The sequence below is a fragment of the Peromyscus leucopus genome, chromosome 4 (genome assembly GCF_004664715.2).
Source record: "Peromyscus leucopus breed LL Stock chromosome 4, UCI_PerLeu_2.1, whole genome shotgun sequence".
NCBI lineage: Eukaryota > Metazoa > Chordata > Mammalia > Rodentia > Cricetidae > Peromyscus > Peromyscus leucopus.
In genome coordinates this window covers 69,215,835-69,229,042 of record NC_051066.1, presented here as the reverse complement: position 1 = coordinate 69,229,042, position 13,208 = coordinate 69,215,835, and the positions used below count along the sequence as shown (strand labels likewise).

Below are 13,208 nucleotides of genomic sequence, written 5' to 3'. Positions count from 1 at the left end.
CCGGCCCCTCCTCAAGGGCCCATCAGAGCCTGGTTCTGAGACCCCAGGCGGGAAGTCCCCCAGTCTCTTTCTGCCTCAGCTTCCTCTTCTGTGGAATGGTGCTTCAGGCCACTCTCCCTTGGGTGTGTCTCTGTCAGGTATGTCCTCTGAGACAGCAGCTGCAGCCACTCACGGCAGCGTGGTCCACGAGCAGGACACCAGGGCCCCTGTACCCCATAGCTGGTGTCCCTGAAGAAGTCAGTGGGTGCAATTGTGCTAATGCCCCAGGCCCTTCTGGGCTATGACGTGTCACCAACCCTTTCTGGTTGTTCTAAGACTGGGTTTCCTAGACTCCAGCCTGGCCTTAGAGTTACTTTGTTACCAAGGATAACTTTGAACTTGTGATACTTCTTTGTGCCCCACCTCTCCCAAGTGCTAGGAGTAGTCTCTGTCTCTGTCTCTGTCTCTGTCTCTGTCTCTGTCTCTGTCTCTCTCTCTCTCTCTCACACACACACACACACACACACACACACACACACACACACACACACCTGTGTTTTTCAGTCTGTGGATGAGACCCAGGGCTTTGTATGCACCAGGAAAGCACTTAGCCACCAAGCCACACCCCCAGGCTTCCCAGTCCCTCTATAAGATCTGAATGCTTCTAGGGCGCCTTCCAGTGCTGTGTGGATGGTGGTAAAGGTAGAGGGTGCGCAGCCCAGGGCCCTTGGCTGGCCAGTGGACATCATGGCATCACTGACTGGAGACTTTGCTGGGCCTGACGAGGGCTCATGGGTAACAAATGCACCCACCATAGTCAATAGGCCAGCCTGAGTGAGCAAGACTCGGGGCGAAGTCACAGCGACCTAAGGTGCAGCCGCCATCCATTGGCTGTTGGCTGCTGTGTCTTCACCGAGCCAGTGTTGGGAGCAGGGCCAGGCCTGGCGTTGGGGGCCTGCTCCTTGGCAAGCTCTGGTGCTGATTGCTGTGTGGCCTGGGTGAAGTTACACACACCCTCTGAGCTGTGTAGATATCTAGGCCTGGGATTCTGCTGATCCCCTCTAGGGCAGTAGAGAGTGAGAGGGCCGGGGAAGAAATGAGGTCTTCCTATTTTCCTGTGACGGCCACATGATAGCATCCTATTAACGTGTATAGAGGTGTTAAGAACCCAGATTGGGTTTGAGTGCAGGGCCTGGAGCTAGAACTGCAGGAGAAAGGGTTCCTGTGGGGGAGGGGCGGGGCCAGATTGTTCCAGAGAGGGTGGTAGGCCAGCTGGATCATTCCCAGCGCCAGGAAGCCTGAGGTCACAAGTGTACTCAAGCCGTGGCAGAGGTGGTGGGCCAGGTCTGCAGAGACAAAACCTTCTCTGTGAACAGTCTGCTCTTGTGGGAGGGAGTGTTCCAGTCACAGGACAGGTGGCCTTGGCTTCCCAGCTGTGAAGGGAGAAGGCAGCAGACTCTTGGTTGCCCAGGGTCACAGAGACATGGGTGGAGTCTCTCAAGTGAGCCCTGAGACCTGGAGTCTGACTCTGCACTGGGAGGGACCCAGACTCTCTGTCAGCTTATGGTGACCGGTCATGACACACTTCTACAGACTGTGGGTTGCACTCGGGTGGTCATTAGAGGTGACATATGTCTCATGGCCCAAGTGGAGGGCCTCATTCCTAGCAGACCCTCAAAAGGAGCACCACACAGCATCTTCAGAGGGACCCTGCGGGCCGTGCTGGGCTGCTCCAACACATTGGAGGGGACTATGCAGTGTCCCACAGAACCTGGAGCGTGACCATGGGAAGGAGGGCAGAGGGCACCAGTGATCTTTGTAAAGGACTTACGTGGTCCTATGAAGTCAAAGCTAGGACTTAAGGAGACCAATGCCGGCGAGACGGGGAGACTAATGAAGTGTGGTGAGCTGCTTGCATTGAGAGACTCCCAACCATGCTTTTGTAGGGTACTGTACTCTCCATGACAGGAAGTGTTTAAGCAGAGGGCAGGAAGGTGTGGGAAGGAGTCTTGAGTTGGGTGCTGTGCTTGAAGGTCCTTCGCCATTCAGACTCAGAAGCAGCACTCTGCCTGGAGAAATAGCAGCACAGCCTTGGCAGGGGTGTGTGTGTGTGTGTGTGTGTGTGTGTGTGTGTGTGTGTGTCCGTCCGTCCAGGTGGAGGCCTCTGGGATCACAGGAGCTGTATAGATCTGGGTTACAGAATCTGCTGCAGGCTGGCTGTGTGACCCAGGAGGCTTGGGGGTCACATTAGGAGGAACAATTTGACAAGTTGGGGAGGATGGTGGGGTTGACACCATCCTAGGAACGGACCAAGAGGACAAGAGACTCCTAATCAGCTATGAGTCTCCAAAGCTATGACAGCCCTCAACCCTCCCCCTGAGGTGGCTTGTCCCCCAGGGAGCCTCTCAACACATTCCTCTAACACAAGAAGCCCACACACATGTGTGTACATCACCAAGTGACAGCCTGAGTCTCCAAACCCAGCTGTGTCAGCCACATCCTGGACTACAGGATGCTGAATGATCGCCATGGAAATTACCCACCCTGGTGGAAATTACCCAGGGCCTCTATCACCTTCTGGTATCTGTGACAGTTGTGGAGGAGATAGGGAAGTCCGGCTGTCATGGCAACCATACTGGGAAAATACAGAGCCCTGTGGCCACAAAAGGAGGCCTACCACAAGGGGAGGATGTGGAAGTGGTTGGGAGGTGGGCTTTCGATGTCTGGGGATTATCTGCTCACCAGGGACTAGACATGAGGCCCAGATGGTCAGGCCAGTCAGACCCAAGACCTGTAGGCAGACAGCCCAGCTGTGTAGAGCGCAGACCACAGGGGCTTCTCTGGCATGTGGTTGAATGCTGAGGGAGCTTTGTGGATGACTGGAAGTCTGGATTCGGGGAGAAGACAAGTCCATGTTCTAACTTCAGTGCCTGCCCATGGTCATGTGACCTGGCTGAGTTCACACATCTCTCTGGACCTGTGATGAGGGAACAGCAGGGATGGCCAGGGCCACAGGCCTGGTGGGAGGGTCAGGAGATATCGCAGTAACTATGTTCCGTAAGTCAAGCCCCTGTTGACAATGGATTGGAGAGATTTACAAACTGTAGAATTCCATGATGCTTTTTCTTGGCTTTCTCCTTCTTTCCCTCTTGTTGATTGGTTTGTCTTTTGGGTCGGGGGTCTCATGTAGTCTAGGCTGGTCTCAAAGTGATTACTACATAGCCAAAAATGACCTTGAACTTCTCACCCTCCTCCTTCCATCTGCGGGGTTCTGGAGTGCTGGGATTACAGGTGTGTGCCACCATGCCCAGTTTATGCCATGCTGGAGATTGACCCCAGGTTGACCGAGGCAAGTTCTGTGCTGACTGAGTCCCAGCCCCAGCCGGTGAGGCTTTTGGAAGATGCTGGGAGCTTTCTGGGAGGGAAGGATGCTGAGAGCACGCACTGGTCCCCTGCGTGGAGGAGGGAAGTAGCCAGCAGCCCAGCTGCTGGCACAGCTGGAGGAGGAGAGCATCCTGGGTGCAGCACTAAAGGCTCCCCTTGGGAGGCTGGGGGAAGAGCACACTAAATGCTGATACCGGGAAGAAGGGCAAGTGTGTGGCCTTCCTCTCCACAGTGATCTTTCTGGGTCCCTCGCTGGCAAGCCGGTGAGGGCGGCCAGCTTGTCCACTGTGCCAGGGAAGCCAGCAGGAACTGGTCCATATCCCCACCCTTGCAGATCTCACCTCGCTCTGGGGCTAGCTGAAGATCTTTTGCACCACAGCTAGCCCCAGAGTGAGGTGAGACCCGAAAGGTCTCCATCTGCAGAGCTGGCTGTTAGTGAGAAGCTGTGAGACCCTGGCCTGTGTCCTCTGACGCCCTCCTCTGCCTTAACACCCCTGGGCTTCCTCACACCACCTACCATGGGATTCCCCAGCGGGGTGAGGACCACTAGTCAGGATATGGACTGTGAGGTCTAGGGGAGGGGGGGCAACCATGAAGGGCCAGGCAGCTCTGCACCCCACCCCTCTAACAGACAGGGGGACGTCAGCCTCCTGTGGTACTGCTGGCTGGAGGGTCAAGGGGCTGAGACTGAAACGGGCTTCCGGTTGGGGTCCCTCAGCTGCCTGCCCTGCAGTCTCAGAACTTTCTGGAGAAACTGCAGCCCACTCCACAAAAGCAAGGAATAGGAAGGACACGCTCAGCCTCTAGTTTTGGCTTTCTCTAGGAGATGGGTCTTAAGACCAACCATGGGAAAAGTGTATTTATTATCTATATCCATACACCTAGCTCCACTCCAGCTGTCGGGGACTCTAGCCAGCACCCAGAGCCAGCCCGTCCCCCCACCGTTGAGGAAAGAGACCCTAAGCCCAAAGAGATGAGCTTGTGGTGCCAACACTTAACCCTGTAGGACAAGGAGGGCAGGGCAGGGCGACAGAGGGACAGAGGAAACCCTGCATCCTGCAGAGCATCTCCAAGGCCTTTCTGAGGTGATGAAGTTTGACAGGGGAGCCAGCCATGTTCATATACAAGGGAACAGCATTCTGGGCAGAGGGAACAGCATGAAAGCAGCAAGAGGTCTTCTGTAGTGGGGCATAGCAGGGAAGGGCAGGAAAGCAGGGCTGGGAAGACCTGGGCAAATGCTGTGGGACCCTGTAAGTCACTGAGAGGACATTGACGTGTCTCCTGAAAGTTGTGGGAGGCCACAGGAGGCTTTTCCGCATGGACAGGAAAGATGAATGGTTAAGGGATAGACCACAGGCAGATAAGCCTGCCAAATGGGCACTAGGAATTAGCAGGAAGTTGGTCGAAATGCTCCGGAGCCATGAGTGTGGCCTGGGATTGCCGTGGTGGAGGAGGTGGTGTGTGTCAGCCTGAGCAGCCGTGAGGCTCAGGTTCAAGTCCATCCCTGACCCTCAAATCCCTCTACAGCTGAAGCAGGAGGTGGGCAACATGGTGATGGACATCATTCAGAACTACAAGGTCAATGCCAGCAGCAGCCGTGAGGAGAGCCTGCAGGAGGCTTGGGACTACGTGCAGGCGCAGGTGAGGAGGGCTGGTGGTGATGCGGGGCGCACATCTGCAGTCTGATGTCTGCACAGTGAGGGCGTGTGGTTGTGTTGCCCTTGGGGACGGGACACAAGTGCTCCTGGCCCCCAAGCACAGCCTTGGAGGCAGCTCCTGGGCTCACAGTGCTGACTCTTGTTTGTTGGACCTGGAAAGGTGGTCCCTTTCTGGTGTCACAGAGTGAGCGAGGCCTGCCTTTGTCTGCTTAGTGGGACAGAGACTGTAGCACCCACCCCTGGGGGCTCCAGCCTTTCTGACAGACTCCTGACCGCTGGGGAGAGTCTGGAGTTCATCTCTCCTGTGCATGCTTGGAGCGCCCCCTTCTGGCTGCCGCAGACTGAGCTTGGGTACACGAGATGGCCCAGAGGGTGTCAGAATGGATACCAGCCCCTCCTCCCATTTGATCCCCAGAGGGACCCATGGGTGGCAGCTTGAGCTTCCATCCCAGGAAGACTTTCTGCCTTCTGGATGAGAGCATTGTGTGCTTTAAAACAGCAGAATTGATCCTGTTTCTTTTATCACTTTGGTGACTAGGAAGCTCAGTGCCCGATTTCAGCAGCTGATGCTGAGCACTGAGAGGTAACCCTGGCCTTGACTGTCCCTAAACTTGCTGGACCCATCTGTGCACATTGTCTGCCTCACCCCATAGGGACCTTAGTTCCTTTTCTTCATTTGTGGAAACCTCAGCCCAGCTTGAAGTGGCAGAACTGGGATTTGAACCCGGCCCCTGGTCGCAGATCCCCATGCTCAGCCTTTACCACCTGCCAAGCCTCACACCCCACACGCCTTGCCTCACACTTGAATTCACTTCCTCCACTCTGTATGCATATGCGAATTGTTTCTCCTTTGGGCTGTCTGCTGTGTTGGTAGTACCAAGGAGAGTGAGCAAGCAAGCGCTACTTCTCAAAAGCCTTTTTGAAGTCCTGTGACACATAGGACCTAAGTTCAACCCACACTCTACATCACCCCTGGGGGCCCAGAAGTGGCCAATCCGAGTCTCCCCCCAGGATGTGGGCTGCTGGGGATGGGCTGAGTGGCGGATCACAGCCTGTCCTGACTCCGCACAGGTGGAGTGCTGTGGCTGGGTCAGCTTCTACAACTGGACCGAGAACTCGGAGATCAGGAACTCTACGGAGATCCTTTACCCCTGCTCCTGCGAGGTCACGGGGGAGGAGGACAACCAGCGCATTGTGAAGAAGGGGTTCTGCGAAGGCCAGGGCAACAGCACCCAGGGCGAAAACCTCCCAGAAGAGTGGCCTGTGCACAAGGAGGTGTGTTGGGGCGGGGCTGGATGGGGCCCTCCCACCCTGAGAGGGTGGGTGCTCCACAGCCATTAGGCCTGCCTGGGCTATCACTGGGCCTCCTTCCCTCCTGAGTCCCCTCCCTGTTTGCTCCATCCACAAGCATCGGGAGACAGGGAGCCCTGGGCAGGCCCCTGCCCTGCTGCGGTGCATGGTGGCTGACGTGGAGTCTTCCCGCAGGGGTGCATGAAGAAGGTGCAGGCGTGGCTGCAGGAGAACCTGGGCATCCTCCTGGGCGTCTGTGTTGGCGTCGCTGTCATCGAGGTCTGTCCCCCTCCCCCAGCCTTCCTCGGGGCGGGGCGTTGTTTCACAAATCCTCTTCCCTATTATCCCTGCACTCATATCCTGTGGGGTGGTGGTCCATGGGCGTCTAGAGGTGCTCTCACCTTAGCCCGTCTAGCTGTGTGATATCAGACAGGGCACTGCCCCTCTCTGGGCCTCCTTTAGCAGCCTGCTGTCAGGTGGTTGTGACTGGAGCCCAGGGTTGAGCTGGATGGTAGGGGTCTGGGACCGGGGCCGGCCATCCTGACTTCTGTCTGTCCTTTACAGCTGCTGGGGTTGCTCCTGTCCATCTGTTTGTGCCGGCACATTCATTCTGAAGACTACAGCAAGGTCCCCAAGTACTGAGGCTGCTGACGCTCCCCTCTGTCCTGTGTCTCTCCACCCTCAGCCTCCGATGGGGCCTCTCTGGCTCTTTCCCCCATGGCCGGTGCGCCGTCCACCTCTAAGGCCTCTGGCTCATCCTGAACAGGCCGCATCAGGGACTCTCTGGGCCTGGACCCTTCTCCCTGCCCCTCTGCTGCCAGTTTGGAGCCCTGGCTGTTCTGTGGCTCTTACTTACTGTCTGGGACCCATTAACAGCTTGAGATGGCTCCCAGTGTTACTGTACAGAATGGCGGGGTCCCCACCCTGAAGTCCTATTATATTGTATTAAATACCAGGGAAGGTGGGTGTAGCAGCCATGGCTGCCCAGGGACTGCCCACAAGAAAGGTTAGTGCCTCCCCATTATGACGCTTTCTTTGTGGGTTTTTCATGTTTCTGTGGGAGACAGACAGAGTAGGCAGTCTTTCCCCACACCTGACAGCTCCCCCCCCAACCCCCAGCAGCTCAGCCCAGCAGGGGTTGGGGGGGGAACTGCCCCAGGTAGCCACTAGTGAGCTCTTCCGTGATGAGGGACCCGACTGCTTAGGGGCATGGGTCCCTCAGGTCTGGCACAGGACAACTCAGCTCTGGGGACTAGGAGGAGCTGGCCTGGTGTTTCTAGGCAGCTGTTCCTGTCCCCTGGGCTAAGGGTGGTTGAGGCTGTGCCTTGCAGGGGTGGGGGAGGGGCCTCCATGTGCTCAGCTCTGAAATCAACTATTAAAGGAGGGTTTGTACAATATAGCCTGAAGAGGTACTGTCCTGAATTATGCGGTGGAAGGGACATGGGGGTGACTGGAGGGAGACTGCTCCTTCCTCCTCAGAGACCCGGGTCCACGTGTTTGGAAGTGAGCTGTAGAGAGCCACGAAGCCACAGCACAGCCTGGCCTCTTTCTGGAGCATCGGGCTTCTATTAAGACTCACAGAAGGAAAGTTCATAATAAGTGAAGCAAGAAGGATTTGCAACTCTGGGCCTTTGAGATGGACTGTCCCTCACAGCCTCAGCATACATAGCCTGGACAAACCCAGAGTCAAACGACATGATGGGGAAGCACACACACGCAGGAGCAGATGGCAGGTGGGAGGGATGGCCAGGTGGCACCTCTCCCACTCACCTGTGGGGCCCGGGAGGACAGGGACCCTTGCCTCCTAGTGAGGGCCTCTCTGGGCTGTGCAGGTGGATGCTTCCGTGGGATCCACCAGAGGGCGCTGCTGCCCCATTTTAGGAGCCCAGGGAACCAGAGGCTCCTGTTACTGCCGGCACCTGGTCTGCCCCAAGTCTGGGATTCTGTCAGCCAGTGGGGACACTTAGGACAATGCAGACTCCAGGGTTGAAGAGTGTGGGAGCTACAGAGGTGGAGGGGACAAGGAATCTGCATTCCTTTTTGTTTGTTTGTTTGTTTGTTTTGTTTTTGTTTTTCGAGACAGGGTTTCTCTGTGTAGCTTTGGTGCCTGTCCTGGATCTCGCTCTGTAGCCCAGGTTGGCCTCGAACTCACAGAGATCCACCTGGCTCTGCCTCCCCAGTGCTGGGATTAAAGGCATGTGCCACCACCGCCTGGCTGGAACCTGCATTCTTGCAAACCAGGAAGTGATTCCTGCGTTGAGTTGACCTGACTTAGAGTAACAGGGTCTGGGGAGACTGAGCCAGGAGTGAGCCAGAGAAAGGAGTGGGCAGGAGTCGGCTGGAGACTCTGGTCCCGGGACGGAAGAGGGTCAGAAGACTGTCTGTGGTCAGAGTCCACAGAGTCCACCTGTGAAAACTCACCGTCACACCCACCATGGCACCCTAGCAGGCTAGGGCCTCAAGGAAGTCTGAGTGCCCTGGGGACTTCAACCTCTAGAACTATCTTTTTTTTTTTTTTTTTTCCTTTTTGAAGTCAGGGTTTAGCAGGGCAGTGTGGGACCCTTGCTGAAACCTGGGGTGCGCACTTACCATGTTCTAGGGCTAGGGTTTCTGAGTAATGGTGACTCGACTTTTCCCATTGATAACCTTTCTTGCCCCCACAAAGTGACGGATTAAAACATAAAGCTGGGCATAGTGAGACACCTTTAATCCCAGGACTCAGGAGGTAGAGGCAGGAGAATCTCTGTGAGTTAGAAGCCAGCCTGGTCTACATAGATCCAAGACAGCCAGGACTACATTAAAAAGACCCTGTCTCAAAAACAAACAAACAAACCAAACCATAAAACATGACAAGAAAGATATATCTTTTTTTTTTTTTTAATCTAGGAAGTATGGGCTGGGTGAAATAAACAGCCCAGTGGCCCGTAGGTAGCAAATGCATACAGCATATCTAGACCTCTCTACACAGCTACATCCTCAGCAGACATCACCAATCAATCACAGATCTCATTTTCTCAGCCTAGGTGCGCTGTGGACATACTTAATGGCCTACACGACTCATTGTGGCCTTAGATTCCTCAACTCAGCACTATCGGTCAATCTCTTGGAATTCAGAGTGAAAACAGTTGCCATTCTTAAGGTCTCAGGGTCGTGTCAAACCATGAGTCATTCTGCCTCAGAGCTTTGTCAGCTTCCAAGCTACTGCTTCCTGTCCCTGTTCTTAGCGCTGGGAAGGTGCGACTCTCTGGACTCTAGAACTCAAGGCTACTCCATGCCCTTCCCCAACCCTTGACCACTTGCTTGTCATTGGGCCAAAAAAACCCACCTGTCGTGTGCCCTGCTGTGTGCTCCCCACTGACACTGGGCACAGAAGCTGTGCTCTTCGCCAACAACAACCAGGAAAGACCAGGGGCTCATGCAATGGGGTCCCAGTACTCAGCAGCTGGTACTGAAATAGCACGCGCCCTGTTTGACAGACACTGAAGAGCCTGAGGTGGATGAGCTCGGTGGACTGCCCTAGCTGGGGCAGGCGGTGTAGGGGGAGGCTTGGTGGCTTTGCTGCATGGGGGAGTTATGCCAAGGACACCCAGCCTTGGTCCTTGTGACAGCTGAAAGGAGGCTAGTCATGAGGTGGCTGGGGTCTGTCTCCTGCTCACAGGCCATTCTGTGAGAGCACACTGGGCAAGATGGGGCTTGAAGCTAAACTGGTTTCGTCCTGAGCTAGTCAGGGACCTGCATCAGATATGGAGAAGTGAGGGTCAAGCTGGCCTCAGACCCATGGGGCCTGGAAAGGGTTTGATCCTTTAGAGGCCTCATCCTTCGGCCTCCCTCCGGGAGGTTGGAGGAAGCCCATCCCCCTCTGAGGAAGAGCCCCTGTGCTGTGACAGGAGTGGCCAACTAAACTCGGGGGGCTACAGGACCCTGGGCAGGGTTCTTGGGGTCTCCCCCCCCAAAGTGTTGGATTGACTTAGCACGGTGCTGTGAAGCCCTCAGCAAGGCGGCTGACACCTGGCCACCTCAGGTCCCAGGCTGAGCAGGCCTGTCCAGTCTGGAGGTAAGATGCAGGAATGCTAGGGTCTGTGGGGGTGATGGAGGGTGGCTGCCAGGAGGGCAGAGTTCTTCCCTGCAGCTCTGCCCGTGGGGAGGAGAGAGTTCCAGGCAGGGTCTTTTTCAGGGGCCCCCTTGGTCCCCTGCGGTTGGAGACAGTACACAGGGTGGATCTCTTGCTCCCAGCCTGCGTATAGGAGAAGCTGAGTGACATCGGGTTCGCCCCACCCACCTCGGCCTACTGTGTCTACAGGGAGGAAATGTGGGTTCCACTGGGAAAACCCCGAGCTGTGTCTGTCACACTGTCAAGTCTCTTGTGGTCACTGTGACCTCTCGTTGCCATCCTACCCCACCCCAGTTCATCCTTCCCTTTCTTCCAGGTCTGTTAAGCCCTGTCAGGAGGGACCTGGTCTTGGCCTCCTAAACTCTGAGGTGCCCCATCCCAGGACCTAGGGTGTTGTCTCTCCAGACCCTCTCCCTGGGCTGCTGAGCTCGCTGATCTCCTATAAGGCCTTCCATGGACAACAGCGCCACCTCCAGGCTGCTGTTCCTTCTGCCCTGGTCCAGACTAGGGACGTGCTGGGCAGAAGTCTGGCACATGGACACGTTGGGCAGGAGGAAGAAGGGTACCCTTGGTAGTGCCCAGCAGTACCTGGGTCAGGCAGGACTGTGCCTTCAGCCCCTGGGGAAACCAGTGGCAGTGCGTGCACTAGGGTGATGATAGGGTAGATGCTGACTGATGGGAGGGGAAGTCAGTCTGGGATTAGATCCCGTGTGTGGGTTGGAGGGAGATGCAGGGGCTGAGAGGGGCAGGTTGGGGCAATTTCAATGGCCAGTACAGAGTTATTTTAGTTTGACTATCTGGCATGGAGGAGTTGTTCTAAATGTCAGGCCAGGGTGTGTCCATGCACACATGACCCACCTGGGTGCCAGACCCTTGAAACCCCCAAGTACTCGGCCTCTTCCCAGCTAGCGGGACAGTGGGAGGACCCTGCCAAAGCGGAGTACCCCAGTTACTTATCAGTTCCCAGGCTGATCCTTGTTTGGAGGCCCTTCAGGCAGTCACTTCCACAGAGTGAAGACAGAAAGGTGTGTGTGGGACACAGACCCTGGGTCATCCGGTCACCAGGGCATCCTCCTGGCTAGGGCTGGTACTCCTTCCCGCCTCAGGAGGAGTGTCTGACTATTCTTTGTGGGTTTTCCAAACCTGTGGACTCAGGTAAATCCATTCATCCCATGGGTGCTTACTGGACACTAATGGAATTTACAGTCCCTTAAGAACGTTGCCGTGAGGCTAGCAAGATGGCTTAGCATGTAAATGCTGTTGCTGAACAAAGATGCAATTCTTCATTTGATCCCTGGGAACTCACACAAAACTAGAAAGAAAGAATCAACTCTGTATAGTTGTCCTCTGGTCTCACATATGCCACCGTGCATGGATGCCCTCACACACTGATAATAAATTTTACATTAAAAAAAAAAAAAAGCCACAGGAGCTGGAGAGATGGCTCAGTGGTTAAGAGCACTGGATGCTCACTCGGATGTCCATGGTCTCTGCTGCTGCCAGAAGTCATGTTGATGTCCATGTCCTGTGATGCCGCCAAGGACCGTGGTGGTGTCTGTGGTCCATACTGCAGCTAAGGGCTCCGCTGGAGTCCAATGACCTACTGCAGCTGGGGGATGTGTTAATGCCTGTGACCTGTGCTACCACCAAAGGCCATGTGGATGTCCGTGGTCTGTGCTGCCACCTGGAGCCATGTTGATATCTGTGAGTCATGCTGCCGCCAGGGGCCTGTCTGCCATCTCAGGCTGTGATGATGTCCATGGCCTGCGCTGTGGCAGAGGGCTGTGTTGATGTCTGTGGTCTGTATTGGCACAGGAGACCATGCTGAGGTCCCTGGCATGTGCTGAGACCGGAGACCATGTGGATGTCCATGGCCCTGCTGACTGTAAAAGGCAAGGACGCTACTTTTGCAGTGACGTTAATGACTGCAGACTCACAGTTGAGAAGAAGGCTTCTGTGACAACCCCTACCCCCACCCCACCCCTCAAAAAGTAATAGCCTAGACAGAAAGCCATTGAAGAGAACTCTTAAAAGTAGTGATAAGGATGCTGAAGTGTATCTCTTAACAATTGATGGCTTCTGGCGGGGTTGGGGTTGGGGGGGATAGGATGTGGGGGCCGGAGACTCAGTTTTCTTTAAGGGGCTGCCTACTGGGAGTTTGACCATGCTTCAGTGAGTGTATGGGTAACACAAATTGGACTTGTGGTTTTTTCTTTGTTTTGTTTTTCTTTTTTGGTGAGGGGGGTCACAAGGTTGGGAGGCAGACCTGAGAGGACTGAGAAGTGATTGTGATCAGGATGCATGAGGTAAAATTACCAAATAATCAATAAAAAATATGTTGAAAAAAAAAAAAAAAAAGCACTGACTGCCCTTCTAGAGGGCCCAGGTGTTGTCGCAGCATTCACGTGATACCTCACAACTGTAATTCCAGTCTCAAGGGATCCATTGCCTCCTCCTGGCCTCTGAGGGCATTGCACACAAATGGTGCAGAGACATACATGCAAGCAAGACACTCGTACACACAAAATAATAAAATAATTAAAACAACAGCACTGTGAATGAGGCTGGGGCTGCAAAGCATTTGCCTAGCAGATGTGAGGCGCTGGGCTCCGTCCCCAGCACTCCACAGAATACAAGAACACAGAAAGAAGCAAAGAGCCCCAGCCCCAGCCCACATGGCCCTGTACTGACCCACACAGGGATCCTTACATGCATACCTGGACATGCGCATATGCACAAGTCAAAAGCCTGTGTTGTGACAGGCACACCCACACACAGGGACAAAG

General features: G+C 55.1%; 1 protein-coding gene across 2 annotated transcripts in view; it reads left to right on the top strand.

The window, feature by feature from the left end:
• Positions 1-7,710, top strand: part of Cd82 (CD82 molecule) — a 45,609-nt gene extending 37,899 nt beyond the window's left edge. For both annotated transcript variants that reach the window (XM_037205031.1, XM_028878995.2), the window contains 4 exons: positions 4,891-5,004; positions 6,093-6,296; positions 6,507-6,590; positions 6,876-7,710. In XM_037205031.1, the coding sequence (XP_037060926.1) occupies positions 4,891-5,004; positions 6,093-6,296; positions 6,507-6,590; positions 6,876-6,953 (480 nt within the window). In that variant the 3' untranslated portion in view covers positions 6,954-7,710. The remainder of the gene's footprint in view (positions 1-4,890; positions 5,005-6,092; positions 6,297-6,506; positions 6,591-6,875) is intronic.
• The last annotated feature ends 5,498 nt before the right edge of the window (positions 7,711-13,208 follow it).